The sequence below is a fragment of the Eutrigla gurnardus genome (assembly GCF_963514095.1).
Source record: "Eutrigla gurnardus genome assembly, chromosome: 1".
Taxonomy (NCBI): Eukaryota; Metazoa; Chordata; class Actinopteri; order Perciformes; family Triglidae; genus Eutrigla; species Eutrigla gurnardus.
In genome coordinates, this window is record NC_139915.1 from 28,204,094 (window position 1) to 28,225,271 (window position 21,178).

The 21,178-nt window shown below is 42.9% G+C and overlaps 1 protein-coding gene across 4 annotated transcripts in view; it reads left to right on the forward strand.

Moving 5' to 3' along the window:
* znf609b (zinc finger protein 609b) overlaps positions 1-21,178 on the forward strand; it is a 71,244-nt gene that overhangs the window by 12,693 nt on the left and 37,373 nt on the right. For all 4 annotated transcript variants that reach the window (XM_084008216.1, XM_084008215.1, XM_084008218.1 and 1 more), the window contains exon 2: positions 9,792-10,678. In XM_084008216.1, coding sequence (XP_083864342.1) covers positions 9,920-10,678 — 759 coding nt within the window. In that variant the 5' untranslated portion in view covers positions 9,792-9,919. The remainder of the gene's footprint in view (positions 1-9,791; positions 10,679-21,178) is intronic.

The following is a 21,178-nucleotide window of genomic DNA, read 5'->3' on the forward strand; positions in this document are numbered from 1 at the left end:
CAATAGACAGTGGATGCCACTCAGTCAGTTCAGTCACATGTTTGTTCACTAGGGCCTTTGTTTGGGATTTGCATACTTACACTTCTGAACCTCCGTGTTCACGCTGCTGCCAGATCTTCTGAGACGAGGAGTCGGAATCTCGCCAGCTGGTCTTATTAAGTGGACCTCCGGCCGTCATGTATGAACAGGGTTTTGTCGGCCAAGTCAGATCTACAGTCAAGGCCGGTCGTTAAGTTCAGAACACCGATGCAGCAATGCCTAATGGGAAGACACCCCAAGGTTTTAGCATATCTGGCTGTGTGCCGCACACTAAGGGGGCCGTGTCAGCCACCGGTTTTTATTCCCAGTTGAAAATGCCAGGCTCTCTTCAGAAAAGGCCCCACTGGGAGCACTTGAGAGCACTTTGAAGACGAAGCGTTTTTTCCAGCTGTGAGACTTTGGTTGCTTCTGGTTGCTATGATACGGAATATTCAAAGAAGTCAAAATGTCGGCACAAGGTAGAGTACTCGCTCTGGATGGAGCGGCCGGTCTATGTGACTAACGAGTGTCTTTTGATGGCATCGTGGCGAGTGCAATCATTTATAATCCCAAACGGGAACTTTTACTCAAAGTTGAACATTTTTCAAATCTTACCGACCTGGAAAAAAGCCAAATGTGAAGCGCAGAGTAGATGCTCATGGCGTCATCACTCCGTTACCCTCTTTTAGCATAATGTAAATACACAGCTCTCCGTTTGCAAAGAATAAAAAAATACATTGGCCTCGACTCAAAAGCATCATAAATGCTCTGATCAAAACGGCCCCTTAAGTAAACACCAAGCACTTCCAGCGTTTCCTCGTCTCAGCTGGTACTTTCCTGCTTCTCAATAATTCAGTTTCTTGGTTAATGCTGAAGTTCCCCAGCTTTCCTTTCTTGTGCTACAGTAGACATTTAAATGTAATCCCTCCCCCTCGAAAACCCCTTTCATCCAAGCTGATAGAGCTATACTAGTTGGTAATTTCAGCCCATTATATTGAACTTGTCTTGTTTGACTTTGATTTGGTGTGTTCTTAATAATGTTAGATAAATCAGGTTAGAGATCAGCAGTGATATGAAAAGGAACTCTCTTGTTCTCACAGTTCAGGGACCAGGTGCATAAAACTCAGTGTAGATTAACGACTAACACCGTCTGTTCAGACAAAGGCAGAAATATGCATAATTTTCCACAAATTTATAAAACGTGGTTCTCTTTAATAAATCTCATAGTGGAACTGGGCTCTCGTGCACAGACCTCATTTCCACGACCACATTTGGCCTTCAACATCTGTTTACAAATAGCCCACTCAACCACTCATTAGACCTGTCAATGAGAAATACGGCAAAAGAAAAAGACCCGGGGATGAACAGCTGTTTGCTAACACGGAGAGGGCGCAACCTGCAGAAACGTTCTCGCACTCGGCCAACCAAAACAAGAAGAAAGTGAGACATGGACCAGAAAACCATCTCTCAACGACATATTTGGAGTGCAGGCTAATCGTTTTCTCGTCACCTTAAAGGGGCTACAGTGTACGGTGCTCTTATGCAACCTAGGCAGCCGTTAATGGATGCATAACATTATCAATGGAGAAGCCGTGCACACGCCCACGTAACGGATCATAATTAAATGTAAAGTGGCGCATTTATGATTGGTATGAATGTTTGACGTTTCACTGCATTTCCATTACTTTAACGTTCCAATGACCCATAACCAAAAACTACTCCCTATATAATATTCAGTGAGGTTATGGATTCGACCAACATGTGTATGTGTTAATTATGGGTCTTAATGTCTTCCACCTGTCCTGTAAAATGCATTTCTAAGCTATGTTTTGATTCATTTTGAACCGAAAGTCCTTCCTCCAGGACGTAAAGCACGCACTCGGTGAGCCTCCTTTACAACCGATCCCAAACACGTACAAGTCTGCCACAGCAGATGCCGCCGCCACTATATATCGACTGGCATCGAGACAGAGTGTCTCAATTATAGAATGAAGTGAGCGGAGATAATGAGAAGGGTTTCTTTTTTTTGATCATCTCGGTGACTGGCTTTTGTGAAATCATGGCAAAGTGCAAACGGCTGAGCATGTTAATGGAGCTTCTCTTGTTTCTGCCAGAGTCTCCTCTGAGCTCAGGAAGAAAAAAAAATCAATGTGGCACCTTGTCAGAGTCTTAAGATCTGGGTTTGCTTACACTCTGGCCTCTACAATCAGCTGTTGCCACAGACGAGCCACAATCTGGTTATTCACTGGTCCCCATCGGTGGGTCGGATTCCCAGTTTGAAGCAGTCAAGGCTATTTCAGCTGGACTTCAATACGATCGCATTTATTTGTCAGTGTTTGGCCTCTGAGGAAGATTTGGAGAGGGTGTTTAGTCTGTGTTGAAAATAAAGTTATTTTCCAGCACTCATGCGCCTGTCACTCATGTGCCTTTTCACTTGCATGAATGAGGATAAGGTCATTAACCGAGGCAAACATTTTAACGATCAAATGACAGCGAATGCACTTAATTAAACTTCGATTCGTCTGAACCAAAGGTTTGCTCAGTAAAACTGTGATATTTAGCTCAGTTTCATTCACACAGTTCTGATTTAATCTGCCGACCACTCTTTAAACCTTGAGAGCAAGTCTTTGATTGTGGTATGAATGGATTAAATGACGGAGCTGTTCAGCTAGAAACATCGCTGAGATTCATAATATGAACTTAATTATTAGTTGGCCAGCTAATCTGTAATTGCCCCCAAAACATTATTTGTGTAGTGCTGAGTGATCATCTGAAAGGCATATTTTGTAGAGTGTACAAAATACTGCATGTAGGTCTCCATGTATGTGTGAAGGCATTGGATCTGGTTGAATCTGTTGGTGGTGATCATCCATTTCCCCCACGGTTAGACATTTCACTTCAAGATGGCTGCTAGCTTCCTCATTTATACACTCATCTGTCTGCGTTAAAAAAAAAACCCCAATCCCTAATGAGATTTGTTTTTAATTTGTCTCTCCACACTCTGGGCCTGACTAAATGCTCCCAGTGCGCTAGCAGTATTTGTTTATTTATTCGCTAATACCATGCACCTAGTGTGAAAGGTGAACCATTAATTTCCCAGATTCACTTATAATGTGATATTCCTCACAAAGGCAACGGAAAACATTATTCTTTTATTTAAATTAAATTTGGGACTATTTAATCATGTCTTGCACTGCGCTGTAGATGCACTGTATTTTTTAAGGTGGATGAAGTATTCGGTGTAGCTGCGATGGAGGTCCCAGAAGAAGGACCTGTGAAATTATTTTGAGATTGTAGTTTTCTTCCATGGCTCGACTTGTTAATGCACAAAACAGGATGAATGGGTAGCACTTATGGTGGGGAGGAATTTGAACCATATGTTTTTTTCCCTCTCTGTTTTGGCCTTGAGCTTTTCAAACACAATCTATATTTTTCATAAGTGAAAATGCCAGTTGTGGATTCTGTAACCTATGAAATATGCCTGCTCAGACACGCTGAGGAACTCTGCAGCAGACATGTCAAGAAGCCAGTTTTCTACTGATGCCTCCATCTGTATCTGCGATCGCTCAGTTTGAATGTCAGCATGGCCGATCCCTTGCATTTAATGTCAAGACGACGTTGCAAACATTAAATGGCGATTAATTTGGCAGTCTGTGAAGCAGCGCAGGAAATAGTCTTTGCCTGGTTAACAGGTGGAATTTATACGCTGTGATTAAGTCAAATGATGTGAAAACATGTGAACTCTGCACACAAATTCATCGTGAACAGTTTGAGGCAGTGTGGTGTGAGAGCTTTGTTTTTCTCGCAGCATCTCACAAGAGCCTGGACATTAAAGCCGAACCGGCGAGAGAGCAAATCTGCATATTTCACACACATTTGGGAACTGTCGATTTGAGTCTTACAGCTGCCAGTCCGGGAGGGGAAGAAAGCTGCTGCAGTTAAATATCGACCAAAGTGACCTCATTTTTTATTTTTGAAAGAAAATACACATTTTCATCAAATATAGGGACCACCAAGGAAATCACCTATGTACCACATTCATGTAAGCGCTACATGAATGTGGTACAACAAATTGCCCAAACATCTCGATATTGATGCCGAAGAGAAACCATGGCAACAAAGTAATGGGATTTTAAAGATTTTTTTTTGGGCTAGAGCGCCGTTCAAGCCTTTTATTACATTTTCAGACAGTGTGGAAAAGAGAGAGGGAGATGGGAGGAGTCGAACCCGGGACCACCCTTAGAGGACGTTAAGCCTCTGTACATGGGGCGGCTGCCCTAACCACTGTGCCACCAGCCACCCCAAGTAATGGAATTATAGATGATAGAACCTCGAACTAAAAGTTTGTTCCCCCACACGCCAGCTCAGAGTGAGACTGTGCAGCCGGCGAGCAGTTCGTGGCCACTTTCATATTCATTCAACTCCATTCTTACTGGTTAGCGGTAGCTAAAACCCCCAGACCTGTAGTTTCTGTTTTAACTGCTCTTGTTGGGATCTCATTCCAGTCGCTGCCCGGCTGTGGTACATCCACGCAACTCCTATTAAAACAATGTCGTACTTAAAGTACCGGCACTAATTACAAGGGTAATCGGACCGTTTTTATCAGCAGGGTATAACGATGCTTTTCCAGCCCAACACAATAACAATATTCATATGAGCTTCCGTGAGGTCGCAATTCTACTTTGGCTTTCCTGCCGTTGACACAATTACTGATAAAGATACCGGCTGACCGGCGCGCAGGTGGCGGAGTGGTTAGAGTGCATGCCATGTCCGCACGTACGCATACGCAGCCGACCCCGGTCTGAATCCCGACCGGAGGACCTTTGCTGCATGTCATACACCCCCCTCTCTCTCCTGTCTTTCCTATCTGTCCACTGCTAATAAAAGGTGTCTATGCCTGAAAAAATCTTAAAAAAAAAAAAGATACCGGCTGACCCACAGACTCCTGATTCCCATCACCTGGATTGGCTCGGCACATTTCTATTTTGGGAATCGGCTCAAGCACACAATCCAATTACATGGAGGTTACTGTGGGGCTCTGTGGATAGGAACCTGTCTGTAAACGACCTGCAGAGCCAACGATGAACACGGCCACATTGTGTTTCATTTCATATTTGTTTTTTCCCCATAATAATGTGAGTGGAGAAATTGCTTGTAAACAAAAGGACTTTTTAAACACTAATCTTTAATGCTGGCGAGTACAGATCCTATTATTGTTGTCAACCAACTGATTATGGGCAACTATGTGGTGCCGAAATGGGTGATTAGCATATTGTCTTGTTTTTCTTCCAGACTTTGCCTTTAATAGGAAGTGATGGTTTAATCTCATTCGGGGGGAAACTTGTAGACGGCCAAGAAAAACACAAAAATCCTATCATGTCCTCACGAAACAGTCTATCTTTGGGAAGTTCTCAGGAAGTCTTCAGAGCACTGGCTTGTTTGGGTGTGGGTGGGCCTGCAACCTAAAATTAATCCTTTTGTTTCTCTTTTATTAACCAGTTATGTAGTCTATAGAAAAACACAAGGTGGAACATATGTTACGGAGCCCCACGATAAGTCTTTTTTTAAAAGTGCCAAACATTCTCCGTTTACACTACGGACATAAACGAACCATCTCTTTTTTCTTTTTGCCATTTGATTTATTGTTTTAGTTTTGGGTGGGGTGTTGGCCTGAACCCCTGTGCTCCTGCATCTATGCCTTGAACCAGTCAGCGCATGTTTGATACACAGCTATGCAGGGCATGTAGTGGAGGTCTTGGAGGTGCTAGAATGTTCTCTTAGCAGCGATCTACCCTCTCCCCGGCTCCTCCGCGACACAATTCATAACAACTTAGGAGACGCATTTTTCAGCCCTTAATGAGAGTTTGGAGGAGAGATGATAATCACCGTAACTGCATACCTCCCAATAAAAAAAAGAAAAACACATAGCGTTGTTTGTAATTATGGCAGCAACGACTGTGCCTGAAAAGTCACGCTCGCACAGAAAACATCACAGTGGGTCTGATTCAGTTTTGACCAGAAAGTCATTTTTTTTCTTCTGCACCTCCATTGCAGCTTATGTGGCCCCTGTGATAGATTGCTGAATGAAACTGGATCTGTGAGGGGGGAAAAAAAGGACAAGCACTCTGGGAGTTGCACAGCCTGCATGCCTTTCCCTCAACAGGGCACTCACTGGGACATTTCCTCACTGGGGCTTTTTTCAAAAGGGCTTGTGCTGCAGTTCCAGCGAAGGGCAGTACAGTAGGTCAACTGCCGATAGAGTTACAACCTCTCTTTTGTGAAGGTGTTGGACAAATTAGACCCCACAACTGTTTACCCAGTCAAACGGGGACAGCTGCATCTCTCCACCCTCGGAAACCTGCCACCGACTGTTGTTCCTTCGGGGAGCCATCTGTGAGGAATAAGCAGCCACGGCGATCAAGTGATTGCTCAACAAGTTTTACCTCCGTCACTGCTGGGGGTGATATGAATGGGCCCCTTAACCGAATCAACCTGAGCTCTGTGCATTATGTGATCCAGCTGCCATTTTGGCCTGTTGTACTAATGAGAGCTGAGTAATGGTAGGTGGTGCAAAATGACTGCTTTGCTTACGCGGCTTTAAAGGCTGGAGCAGTACCTCGTGTGTCACGTACTTTATTATTATAGAGTCTTTTTTATTTCCTGAAGAAGATTCAACTGGGCTTGTCTGGTATGCAGTGTCATAACTGGACACATGGGTATATATAATATCTTTGAGCTCTTCCATTAAAGAGAGATTAATTTAATTGTAGTCCCAACAGTAATGAAGCTGAAAATATGCTGATCATACATCTGCTGTCATAGTTATCGGAGAATCTGCAGGAATTGACTTGATAAGCCCATCAGGAAGAGCCATATTTAGTAAGGGCTAATGGTCTTTCTCTTTGGGGATGTACGGCGAATTTGTTATAATTCAGAGTGGTTTAAATGCGGCGGAGGTCTCCCTTTGGCCAAGTAGCTAACGTTCTGCTATCTCCATCACCAAGCAAATCAAATCAACAGAGATTTGGACAAAAAAAGGAAACATTTGTAATGTGGTTATTTGTATATAATGAAACCAAATTCAAATTATTAGGGAATTAGTTTCTTTTTACTTAAATATTTGCTTTGATTAAGCATTTTGATAGGGCATTAGTTGTTATAAATATGTATTATTAGCTGCTTTGAGCTAGTGTTGAGCTAGTAAAACAGGTTATAATTATCTCGCTAAGAGCTATTTTAAATTGCAAGTAAAATCATCTTCAAACAACTGTATTTGTTCAAGTTTCTCACTAAAAACAAATAATTAACAAGATGTACATTTGAACACATCATCATGACATTGTCATTTTCCTTCGCCCAGTACTCGTTTCCAGCTTGAATGCATCATAAACCAGCTCCCCTCTTGCCGATCTCCATGGATTTGTAGTTCACAGTGAAGTATTATTAAAGTGAAGTGCAGCTGCGATATCTAGAAGATTGTGTTGGTTTTCATGAATTCTTCCGCTCCCTTTGGAGATGCACAGATCGATCAAGGCTGCCAATCACAACTGCTTGTTTTTCAGCTGATCGGCCGTCACCAGAGAGTCAAAGCCATGAAGGAACAACCCTAAAACATTTGCAATAACCAACTTATTATATCGTAATTCCCATGCATGCTGCTCAGAGTGATCGCAGCTTGTCTGCCAACGGCGCGGAGCTAAACGGCTAACGTTAACGGGGGTTACACTCGCTTGAAACTTGAACTTTCACAACGATATGAAAAAGATAGAGTTAACACTGAAATTATTTTTTGGCATAGCTCCGGGAGTTCGGAGCCTTGCTGTCAAATTCTAGTTCTTAGAAAGGAAATCGACCTAAGAAGTCTTTATTTAAAATGTGGGTTTGTATTTGTGGTATGATATCATTTATTTGACAGATTTTCATGTGTTGTTGTTCCTCTGTAGCGTAAATAAGCTGATAAATGATATCGGGGTTAGAAGCCCAGAAGGTCATTATTGACTGGCTGGTAGATTTTGGAATCAATCACTGTGGCAGATGAACAAAAACACACACTTTCTCTGAATGAGAGCATGATATCAGTTCTGTGCTTCGACTTCTTCTGCGTACGCGCTGATAACCGATGTAGCGTTTTAATTTTCTTGACGGAAAACACGCGTTGCTCCTTATCAAGGATGCGGTTTGAATGAAACCATTTTGACCAGAGAACTTAAAGATAACGCAATGTTGCAATAACAAATTATGTTGAGGTTACCTATTTACATAATTGTGCTGAGCTCCTTCCAGGGCTCCACCGTGAAGTGTTTGGCTGCATAATGTACAAAGCACAAAGAGAATAATCAGAATTAATGCTTGTTTGAGGCGGTATTGATCTCCCTTACCACCACTCCGGAGTCTTTTGTGCTCGGGCTTCCTCATCCTTCATGTTCTTTATCGCACGGGGAGATGACAACTACAGATGTGGGTGTTAATTATTTACCAACAGGCAGTGAGCTCTCGGGGGACTATAAGCACAGGATTTTCAGAAAATGGGACTCTTTCTGATACAGCCATCAGCACTAGTATTTACAGCTTCAGAGACCATATGATGCAATGAAACCTTTTTTTTCCTAGAACATATAGGAATATGAAGTGCTGATGCCTTCTGTCTTGAGTGCATTTCAACGAGAGGAAATGATCAAGAAGAAGTAATGTTTATTTGTACAGGAAGCCGTTTCAATTCATCGTATCACTTATGGTGCATAGCAAGCTATGGTTTGACAAATTACATTTTAACCACCATACTTTTCCCCACTGAAGATTTTTACTGTTCCAAATAGCATTGGTTATAGTGTTAAAGACTGACAAACTAATTGGCTGACGCTGAAGGCGAGTACTAAAGAGCAGTAATGGTACTGATGTAGCTGCCAAGGCTGACTGTATTTATATAGCATGTGTTATTCACAAGGGAAACTCAGTGGGCTTTACATTAATAATTCCTCTGCATAATTTCTATGCAGTGTATAACTAAAAGCAGATATTAAAGGTGCTAAAGAGAGATTTCTTTTCACAGCCGCTATTTAAATATGCAAACAACGAATGAGTCGATGCCTTTGCAATCTGTCATATAGTATGTTACACGCTACTTGATCATCGTTCTTTGTAAGAATTATTGAAAGAAAATTGAGTTTCTTTCCATTTTGAAGACGAGATCTTTACATCCATGTCGATCTGCTGAGGGACATGAAAACACGGCGACCCTTTTTGGCCACATCGTGTAAGCAAATGCAACAAACAGATGTTGTCCCGAGCCGTACGCCGCTTCATTCATGTTTCTAAGCTCCTCTGCTAATGCGAGATTACCAATTGTGTGGACGGGTTGAAAAGGCACGGCTCCGTAAACCGTGTGGGGGTGCGCGAGGCCAGCGACTCCGTATTTATCAGCAGTGACACTATCAGCAGCACCTTGTGAAAAGAAAGCCAGTCATTCAGAACAGTGGGGCCACCTTGGCTGTCAAAGCAGGATTTAAGCTACATTTCCCACGGTTGCCATGACGACTGTGGGAAGTGATTATGAGGAGTGGGTTTTTTTTTTTTCCGGAGCAGTGCTGTCACACCAGTGGGTATTACCACAGTGGTTTGCGCAGTGATGATCAGAGAATTACTGGCTCGTGATCAAATGATTTTTTTTTTTGTACCCTTGGAAATGCTGTTCTGTGATGGCAGAGGCACAGTGCTCTAATTTCTATGTCAGAATTAGTAGACTAATATTACTCCTTTTCTCTTCCTCTTTCTAGGGCAAAATGTGGTTAAATGGGACAGGAACGAGTAGACCGTGAGGATTCTCTGACCCTTGCCCCCGAGTCCCAACCGTCTGAGAGGGTGTCGGACCTCACTGAGGCAATCCTGGGCCGTTGGCACTAAAATGTCCCTAAGTGGTGGCACTGCAGGCGGGAAAGGTGTGGACTCTAATGCGGTGGACACTTACGACAGCGGGGATGAGTGGGATATCGGTGTTGGAAATCTGATTATTGACCTCGACGCAGACTTAGAGAAGGACAAACTTGAGATGTCTGGCACCAAAGACGGCATGGCGGCACCACCCAGTGCAGTGGCAGCGTTGCCCGACAACATCAGGTTCGTTAGTCCAGTGTCTGGCGCTCAAGGCAAGGAGAGCAAATCCAAATACAAGCGCAGTAAGAACTCTAAAGACAATAGTAGCAAAGCTTCAGCTGGAGACGTTGGCAAAAAAGAAACTGCAGGACGGACTCAAGGGGAGCCGACGGGCACAGCAGTGAGCGTGGTCGCTCCCGGCAACAATTCCACCTCTGGGAAGAACATGGAAAAAGGGGGCAAAGCCTCCAGAGGTGTTCTGAGTGGTAAAAAGGAGAAAGAAGGGGCTGGTGGGAAAAGTAAGAAGGACAAAACCGAGGGAGTCCCGGTCGTGGCGATAGCTGCCGCGGAGAAGGATGTTGTGTCTCAAGCCCAAGTGGCGTTGGGGAATAGTCGTAATGCGTCCTTTGAGAACACACAATCAACAGACTTGGCAGAAGCCAATCAAATGGGGAATATTGCACTTGAACCTGTAGGGATCGTACCAGCATTGACCGCGAAAACTGAACCAGAGGAGGTTGAGAATGGTAATGGTGAATGCAAGACGTTAAAGAAGGTGAAAAATGAAAAGGTGAGTTGAACTTCCTTTTTGACGCTGCATGGATTTGTTTGGTGCTATGTTACATTATTAACTGACTAGAAAAAATATTTCAGCAATTAGTCTTTATCAAACTTCCCCACGTTGGAGGTTGCCTGAACTCAGTTGTTGAAATGTGTTGGAAACATTATTTTCCACAAACCAGCAACAGCTATACAACCATTGAGTTGCATCTGTGTGTGAAAAGTATCGTTGAACCAATTCCAGCTTTCATCAGTTTAATCATCGTGGTGTGAATTAATACAATAGGACACAACAGGCCTGATCGCTTTAGGGTAGTGTGGAGTCGTGCTTTGTGATAGCCTGTCAACTACAGCAGGCCTGGAGCATCACTCCGTTCCCTGAAACCTTCTGACATGCGATGCGTGAAAAAGACCTACTGCTGTTTTTCCCTTTTTATCACCGCACGGTGAATAAGGGCACCCTTAAGGAACACGATGCTGAGACCAATACAGGAAATGTATGGCAACAAAGACTTGATTCATTTTAAAAGGAACTGCTTCATGTTTTAAAAATGTCTAACGCCATGTTAAAAATGAATGCCAGCTTGTTATGTACTATACACGAGCCAGTAAAACTAAGCGCTAATGTCAGACATGAATATAATGGACTCTGTCAGCCATACACATCACATTACGCCCCTGGAAGTGAAGCAAACGTCACATCTCGTTCCACTTTTTATTTCCTTCACACAATTCCTCCGCTGACATAATCTCGCAAGAACAATACAAGGATCCGTGTAGCTGTTCACCCACACTTATCTTGTTCACTCATAGAGTTGATCTATCGCTGTGTCTATTGTGTGCCTCCATAGCGGCCTTTTCATGCTCCGGCGGTATAAAAGACAGCAGAGCAGGGAGGCGCTGAGGACTGTTTTTGTCTGTCATCGTGTTCCATTCTTAATCCCACAAGCCCCAGCAATGCCTGGTAGAGCTAGCTGTGTGTGTGTGTAGGGGGGAGGGGGGGAGGGAGGGAGGGAGGGAGCTGGTGCAAAGCACGCCTTCGTCGGTTTTCCTGCTGCTCTGAGAGTGGCGTGGGGGATGGGCGGCGAGGAAGCCTGTTTGATTCCTTTAAATCCAGGACACCCAGTCGTGAACCAGAGCTGTAGAGAGTCTCCTTGGGCCCGACTGCTATGAAAGGGAAATTTCAGTCTTCATAATCATAATGTATTTAGAACGAGAAAGGCTTTAGAGGGAGAACCACATGAATTGGGTTTTCAACGCTGAATAAAGGAGCAAGGTCACAACTGCTATCAAATCTGTCTATCTAGCTGGTGAAAGGACTCCTTGAAAACGTGGTAAAAAAAAAAAAAGGATGTGATGATATTGCCGCTAACATCCATTTAGGCTTTAAGAGCCGTTTTGAGGTCGGCAACCCCAGTAAACGGCTACAAATGCATTTTTAAAAAGTGTATTTTTCTCACAGTCCTATAATTTTGTGCACCAGTAAATGTCAAAGTTATGAAAAGCGGGTTGTGATGAATAGACAGAATGCTGGATGTAGTTAAAGAACTGGATCCCACGTTTTGAGAAGATGCCCATTCATTCTATTGAAAGTTGTTTACCAGATGCATTCCCTCAAAAAAATCTAATATATTAATATGACTGTTTGTGACTATTTCAATGGCTCAAATGAGGATAATGCAAAGAATAATATCAGGGAGTCTTTTCATATAATTTGTAACAATGTTGTTATGTTATTCTGCTCTGATGTGACGGCAAAATCCCGTACAAAACTGTGAAACTGATACAGAATCTGGTGGAAAAAATGGGTAAAAATTTGATCTGTCCTTGTGGCTTGTAATAGAAAATAATTTAATATGCACATTGCAGTGATGTGACGGGTTTAATTCAGGTAAGACGTATCTCACACCCGTTGTTAATGTTTGGTTGCTGTATGTTGTATAGTATGAATAGTTATGAACACAGCACAGCATCATTTAAAGATGCTAAATGTGAAATTGAGAACATATCTAGCATCCGTGACGACAGCGTGGGTCCGGAAGGCATTATTACCTGTAACCTCTGTATTAGCGCAGGGCAGGGCAGGGCAGGGCGGACGCCATGAGTAAGCAAAACACAAGAGAAGCTCGGATAACAACGCACACAGAGGGAGAGCGACTTCATTCCCCTCTCATTATTCCATGCTATATTAATGCTCTGCATGCTGGGAGGGAGGGTTGTAGCTTGTCAGCCGAGATGCTGATTTAAGAGAGCGAGCTGTCCCACGTCCAGAGTTCTCCCAGCACTAATCACCGCGCCTCTCACCAGCAGTCCCGATCTCCGCGGCGGAGGTGTAATAGCAAGGCTACACTGTCTGCGTCCTAAGTTAAAGCTCCCCGAAGCTTTCGCTTCTCGGATGCTGAATAAATCATCTCGCCGCTTCCTCCGTACAAGTTGCTAACCACCTCGGAGTGTGTCTCACTCTCCCACCTCTCATTATACAAATCTAGAGGAGTACGGCATTCGTTAGCTTGCCTCGATGTTCCACTGGCCTTGATAAATGGAGCAGCTCTCATGGAAAATTACATTGGCAGTGTTGCTTTGTGAGAAAGTGGGGAAGGAGAAGAGGAAAAGGCAGCACTTGGAAACGAGAGAGCCACCGCTCTGCATTTGCTGCCGATGTCCAGCTCAGAGGGATCTCACAAGAGCTAGCTAGGTTTTTTTTTTTTTTTACTTTCCTCTCTTCGCCCGGCTGACTGCTGCTATTGTGTTACAGCTCATTCCTTTTTAAGTAGTGCCAAGGCTTTTTAAAGGCTCTGGGAGAGGAGAGACTGGTGACTTATTTTAAGAAGAGGAGTAAATTACATCAAGAAGCTCACCACAGTGAGTGAGTCTGTTGGCTTACCTGTCCCCGTCCTCGTAAAGCAAAGATAAGCAGAGCTGTTTCTTTACGACTGACGGCACTGAAGTGCTTGTTCAAATATGTTAAAGCCGCTTTCCATCTTTACGCAAACGTTGTATCTCGAGCGTTTAGGATCTTCGAATGAATTCACTCTTTGCGGATGTCAGTGATGTATTAAGCTGCCAGTTTAGTCCGTCAGAAGTACTCATCGGACGCTTGGATCACTTTGGAAATCCCCCATACACACACACACACACACACACACACACACACACACACACACACACACACACACACACACACACACCTCAGACATCAGATTAGATCTCTGAATAACTCAGTTTCTTCTCCGATCGTACATATGGACAACGAATAACGAAACCTTCGTATGATCAATGTTCGATTCCACCGAAACGATAGTCTTGATTATCCGCCAGCCCCAGTTTCATTGCCGTTTTTTTCTGTGTTGTTTCCTTTTTTCTCCCTTTTTTTCTGAAGCATCCACCCTCGGGGAGTCCCTCACTGCTACAGGAAGAAAACATTTGACACTAATTGTTTTCCACGTCTGCCATTAGCAGCTGCCTTCACAATAATGTGAAACGGTTTGAGCTCGTAGGCAAAACAAAAACCCTGGACTACATAAAGCGATGAAAATAAAAATCCGATCAAGGACGTTAATAACAGACATGTTGAACATTTTGTTCTTTTTAATCACTGAACAGCTGTGAGAATAGACATAAAAATAATTCTAGTACCGTCGGTTGAGCCTTTTTATATTTTCATTTAATATGAACGTGCATGTCCCAGGGATACTCGTTCTTTTCTCTTTTGCTTTTTTCCCCGCAGACTAAGACGCATACCGTGCATACCGCACATTTTCAAGGTTTACAGTGTCTTATCCCTCACTGACATGCCATTGCAAATCAAAACAGCCAGTGGAGTCGGTGTAAATCAAAATGGCTTGTGTATTCACATGATGGGGCGGAAAGAAATGAGCTGCAGCAAAAACCCAGTTATTTTCAAATGCAGGGCGTACAATGTTTTAACTGTCAAACTTTCCATAAATATGTAGTGGTTAAAAAACAAACCCAAAGGATAAAACACCTATATATATTCTCAAGTGTTATATTTGACTATTTCCTCAAACAGGCTTATTGCTGATTATGAAGATGGGTGGGGGTTTATTAGACGAACATGGATTGATTCTGAGATGGGAATGCATTTTTAATATTTCCATCTCAAGCTGCCACAAAACATACACACGGCCTCCAAGATGAGTTGGCACTCTGTTGGCATTTGGCAGCATTCTGGGTTTGTACCAAATTAAAGCAATTTCAATGTTTTTACATCCAACTTTTGCTTTTTATTGCAGTTCAGTCAGTGATAATGAAACAGTTGGAATACAGTGTTCAGTATATCATATTTTTCCAGATAGCGCCCCAGTCTTACAGTTTGTACATAATTGGACCTTGACAGAGAGGCGCCACACATGTAGGCATAATTAAAATTGTTTGATTTTATAACACGTTGTCATCCGTTTTATCTCGCGAACCTCCTTGTAGTGATTTTATTAGCTTATTCCTGTCACTGATAAGCATTCGGTCGCTCTACATAGGGCACAGTCCAGTCCACGCTTCACTCGATTGCAGTCCCGAAACCTATAACATTTATAAACATCGTTGTGATCAACCGTAACCCTGGAAGTCCATATGAGTGAACCGTCGTAGCCAACACCACCGTGATACCAGATTCCTCGCAGCCCACACAACAGACCGCAGATTCACATATTGAATTAGAAGAAGAATGCCGCCGTCCCAGTTTATAGTCCTGTTTCTCAGGAAATCCCTGTCGAGAGGAACCGTGGGCTTTTTGTTTGGAAATATTTAATACTGGAACCAGGCCTTTCCAGTCGTAAACACCGCCGCCTGCAGCCACCTTGACCTCAGTGGATGTTTAGCTCGGTTAGCGTCCCCATGATCTCACTGCTTCCTTCTGGAAGGCTTTTGTTGTCACCGAGTGTAAAGCAAGCTTGGGTTGTAATCTGGAACAATGGAAACTTTTGAAAGACAAATTGGGTTTGTGTTGAGTTTTCCTCGCCTTGCTAGTGAAAGGATCCAAATCTCCAGTGAAAGCCTTCCAGGCAGTTGATTCATGGATCCAAATGTTTTCCATTGACAGACAGAATGCTGTTTTTAAGCTAATCTAGGTGCAGATAAACCTCGACTCCATGCTGTGAGAGAGAATGCCATATTTTTAGCTTGGTTATTTTAGAAGTGGGGGCAGTCTGCGACTCCCACTTTCATGCAGTTTGCTTTCATTAGGCTTTCTTCCTCACAATCTGAAACTGGCTCTTTTAAATTTTGGAACGGGAAACCCATTAGATTTCTTTAATCAGTATAATTGTTTTAATGTGTTGTTGTAGATTTTGATCTCTGCAAAGTGGTTTTTGATGGTTCTGTTTATTATCTGTTTTATCATCTAGTTTGTGAGGCGTTATCAGAGATCAAATGCCAGCGTTTTGAAAAACGCACTGTGACACAAATGGGGACCTCCGATGTAATTATGTCAATTATCTCATTAGTATTATTAGTACATGTATTATCTGTAAAAGCTCCTGGCATTCAGCCCCCTTGAAAGTTGGTACTAGTTTTATTCTGACGGCGGTACCGTGATGTTATTAAGACTTGATGTGATGGGTTTTCTACGAGGTACACAAAACAATGTTGGGCTACTTTTTTTTCTTCCCAAAGGCAATCACAGATCTGTCAAACAAAGCCCGTGTCATGCTTTTGTTTTTTTCCCCCTCCCCGTCTTTCTCTCCTCGCTAAGCTTTCCACGAGGTGTGTTGCTGCGTCTGGATCAGCTCGCTGGTGAGGGGAGGCATGCGTGGGGGGAAGGGAGAGCGAAGGCTTGTACCACTAATTCAGCTCATGAAAGACTTATGCAGCAAGAGCAGCTGTCTTCCATTGTCAGGCTGCAAATTTCCAGTGTGCCTCATTGCGCCTCTAAATGCGTGAGTAGCAAGAGAGCCAGGGAGGAAACAAATCAGGCTAAGAAGGGGGGGGGGGGGGGGGGAAGAGGAGGCCAAAATATGAAGACTTTCGGTGTAGGCATGTTCAGTTTTTTTTTCTATTTAAAATCTGTGGGTGTGTGTTTGGACCGGAGTCTAATAATAAACCATGAGCCTATTCAGACCCAGTGTTCAGTATGCAGATAGATTAAAAAAAAGAGAGGGCACTGCTGTGGTGAGAGGGGAGAGAGAGGGCATATGAGGGGTAAGAGGAGGAGGTGGTGAGGGTAAAGAAGTGCCTGAGATTAGGCGAGGAGGGAGGGAGGGAGGGAGGGGGGAGGAGGGGTGAACAGTGTTATGAATGGATAGAGTCTTTAACCCCCCAACACACTGAATAGTTTGTCACAGGCTGCTGCGGCTGTATGTGGAATGAGAGGAGCTGGCTGAGAGCTCTTGGATTCCTGAATCCTTGAGGCATGTGGTCTGATTAGCAGAACAAAACCCACACAGTGGGGAGGAGCAGACGTGGCTTTTCTCCCCCCCCCCCCTCTCAACTGGAATTTTCTCCCAGCGAGCGAAGAGGTGGCTGAAAGTTTGTACCAACTTGCTACGGTTGTAAAAAGAGTTTTCACACTGCGTTTGGGGGATTTCTCTCACTCTCGGTCTCCATTGTTTTGGTCATGTGAAAAGAACTTCCTCCAAGTGCTTTCGGTAGCATGACCCTTAAATTTCCGCGTTTTCTCGTGTGTACGTTAAAATAATCATCAATAGACTCTTTTTTTTTTTCTTTTTTTTGAGCGTGAAACACTGGATGAGAAAACATTTGCAGTCCAAGAGCTTAACGGCTTGTGAAAAGGTTTTTGGTTTAACAAAGAGGAAGTTAACAGCAAGGCAGTGTTTGAGCAAGAGTGATTAAAGAGAGGATTACGTTTCTTGCCCCCCCTCCCCCTAATACTTTTCTAAAGGGATTGTTTGCAGCCAGTTTGTTGGTAAATGGAACAATTTCGGAAAATCACTAAAGCTTCAGCCGTGAAATTTCTTATTTCGTTGCACCATTGCTTGTTTTCAAGTAGTAGAGTATTTATTTCCTCCTGAAGTATAAAGTTCCTAAAATGTGTTCAGTTCACAACTTTCTCATGTTCTTCAAAGATCAAATGCTGTATGGGATTTGAAATTGTTTTCTTGCTTACCGCTGATCTGCCGTCAGAAGGTAAACATCCTGCAGTTTCCCAAACTTGACACCCTCGGGAACCGATCCGGAGATTGTTCTGGCTGGATTTTTCTATCATGATGTTTTAGCTGCGACATCTGGCCTCTGCTCAATAAGAAATGTCACCAGTACATATCCTCCACTGTCGTAATTTAAAGTCTAATATGTAAGAATAAAATGACTGTAGTCAACTATTATTTACATTATTGAATAATCTGCCAATTATATAACCTACGGAGTTATTGATTCATCACTTGGTGTATAAAACATCAGATAACAGTAAAAATACCCATCACATTTTTCTGTCCAAAACCCCCAAAATATTCAATTTACTCTAATGTAAGAAGAATGTAAGATATTTAAACCAATGAACAATGGCTTCAATGATTCATCGACCATCCAGCCAGTCGCATATTAATTTTTATAATTTAACTAAAGATACCAACTCTACAGTAGTTTGTTGGGTAGCAAGCGGACAAATGCTTCCTCTGCTCGCGTTGATATGCTCACATGCACGCATGTTTGCACACATGTTTGCACGCATGTTGGCACACATTTTTGCACGCACTGCCTTAAGCTAACATCTAATCTAGATGATATACTCGGTCCAGGAAGTCCTGTTTTTGTTGCACACCAAAAGATATAAGCAGGCCGAGCGTTTCTGTATAGACTAGTCCGATTGTTAACTCGGATCCACTGTGTGATTATCTATAATTGGCCTAAAAATACCACTTGACTGGTTGTATAGCCTTTTGGGAAAACAAGTATACGTGTGTGTGCGGCTAGTTTGGCTGTTTCAGCTTTAAGTGCTCGCCATTTAATTTCATTGGAGTGTCTCCTCAGAGATACTGGACAGGAGAACTAGAGTGAACGTGAAGTGTCCTCTGTTTTTTTTTTTGATAAAGTAATAAGAGGATGATAGGTTGTTGTTTTCTTTACATGCTATATGAATATGTATCCCCTAGCTATATGGGATGTTTATGTTATCACAGCCACACGGTGATTTAAGTGACAACTCCTGTTACACACAGCCGGGCTTCTTGTCGTTTCAGGCCTCAGTTAAACCCCCATGGAGGTAGACAAACGAGCAAACAGACAGAATGGCTAATCCATTTTCTTATCTGTCAATTGGGGGTGCTTGTATGTCGTTTTCTGTCTGAGGAGCTCCTCCGGTCTTATCCCCCCTCCTTACATTTCGCTGGATGTCGAAAGGCTCGTCTGCCAAAAATAGAGCGGCGGTCCACATTTCGGCATGAGAAATTGGAGAAGCGAGTTAGATCATGTGCGTGCTCTCCGTCTGAGAGGTCAGCCTCGAGAGCAAAGCTTTCATACGAGCTTTCCTCTAATCCAGTGACTGCCGTGCCCATTTTTTTTAGCGTAATTGAATAACATCTGTTTAATCATAAATAGCTGCGTCTTGTATATAATGAATTTTAACAACACGGAGGGTCTTTTTGGCTTTATTTTGGGAGCAAGCGTGCATTTGAATGTTCGGTAGGTTGTGTCTGTGCACACATGCTCCCGAGCTTGGAGGTACAGATCTGAGATGAAAGGATTTTCTTTCCCATTCTAATCCACACAGACAGCCAGGCCCTTGTGATTATTCCCACCCCCTTCTCTCCACTCATCTCTTTGAATGCAGGGCCTTTCTAATTCACCCTAAAAAGGGTTTCAAAAGGGGATTATACCGCTGATAGAAATTAAAGGGAGAACACGTCCGTCCTTTGGGACCAATGTCAAACATTCATGAGTCGATGGATGCTTGCAATCGTGCACAATATCGGACTGAATTTGGAGCAGTTTCCATTTGGCAAGGCTCTTCTTTTTTTCTGTACCAAGCTACTCGTATAATAGTGTGTTCATTCTATGTTAGAGAGATAATTAATGCAAATGTCCACAAGCAAAATGTATCCGCAACACCAGAGAAAACGCCTACATACAACCGGTTGTTCTCCAAGATTCCCCCTTACATTTGGAAATAGTCGTCCTTTAAAAAGTTGTTTTTCTAAGTTGTGAAGAAATACGTTTTTTTTTTTCTTTTAGCAAAGAAATGTCGTCATTGTTATAAAACTTAAAGTGGCTTTTTTATTGATGTTCTTTTAAGATCATTAAAGCTAACAAGAAATAATGTTTCTGTTCATTTTAAAATTATTTTATGTTGCCATAAATCGGGATGTCATCAGCATACATTGGCAAGGCATTACCAATATTTCATTAATGTGGCTGAAAGAATACAGGCAAAGTGCTCTATTCAAGGTTTATTCCTTTTGTTAAGCCCTTCATGTTAAACATGTTGGGGAAAGAGAGTGTTTGAGAATGAGCATCTTGTGGCTCGCTGACCCGGGCCTCGGTCCAACAACTTAACGCTTCATCACCGCTGAATCCCTTTAAATCCTCACCCCCAATCTAATGCTCTTAAAGAGACATAGATAAATAAATAAACTATGTATGCATTAAGTGTACAGACTGTTAAATTGTACCGTTCTGCTGCCCTCACTGAAGTTTTTGCTTTGCTGCCAAGTCCTTTCAAACCCGATGACATGGAACTATTTGACTTTGGCATCAAGGAGTCGGTCACTGTTTACATGACCATTTTAAATTTATGCAGCTGGCAGAGGCTCTTTGACCAGGCCCAGACTTGGCCCACGAAGGGATGAGAGTTTTAAAATAACAATATATAAAGAGTTATGATCAAGTTATTGTGAGCAGAACGACCGTATAAACCAGCTCTGCGCTGCTGATGACTCAGCCAAACATTAACTTCAAAGTCCATGTCGAGTTTGGGAAATGTTTAACGCCAAACAAAAGTCATGATCTACAGAGCCGACTTGTCTCCGGTCCAGTGTAAACTGTGTGTGAAGCTATTTATTGACTAAATGTTAAAAAAGATTGGAACTGACACCTCGTACCAGATCTGCAACTTTATCCTTTTTTTATTCCTCCTCCTTGTCCAGCAAATCAAGTCTTCTTAACACCGCAGACTTGTGATCCCTGTATCCTATAGATCGTCTGCGCTTACATGATTTACTGCATTAAAAGCTTTAAATGCCATAAGTGATGAATGTAGGTTGTCCTCCGCAAATACCTCTCCTCCAAAAATTGGTTGTGTGCCAACCACTTTTATAGTCTCCAGTGTGTGGAGGTTTGATTTTTCTCATGCTGTTTCCTTAGCTTAAACAAGAGTACCACATGCATCAAAGTCACCCCTGCCACAGCAGAGGCCTCTTATGAATGCTGATATGCTCAATGGAGACTGCATCAGTGTCCTTGAATACAGAAGCGTTGCATTATCTGCTGGAGGCAGAGAAAGACTCCCCTTGTCAAAACGGTGTTCATCCTATATCGGGCCGTGTTTTTCTCCTTTCCCTCTTCCAGAACCTTTCGGTCAGCAATCTTGTCAGACGTTTTT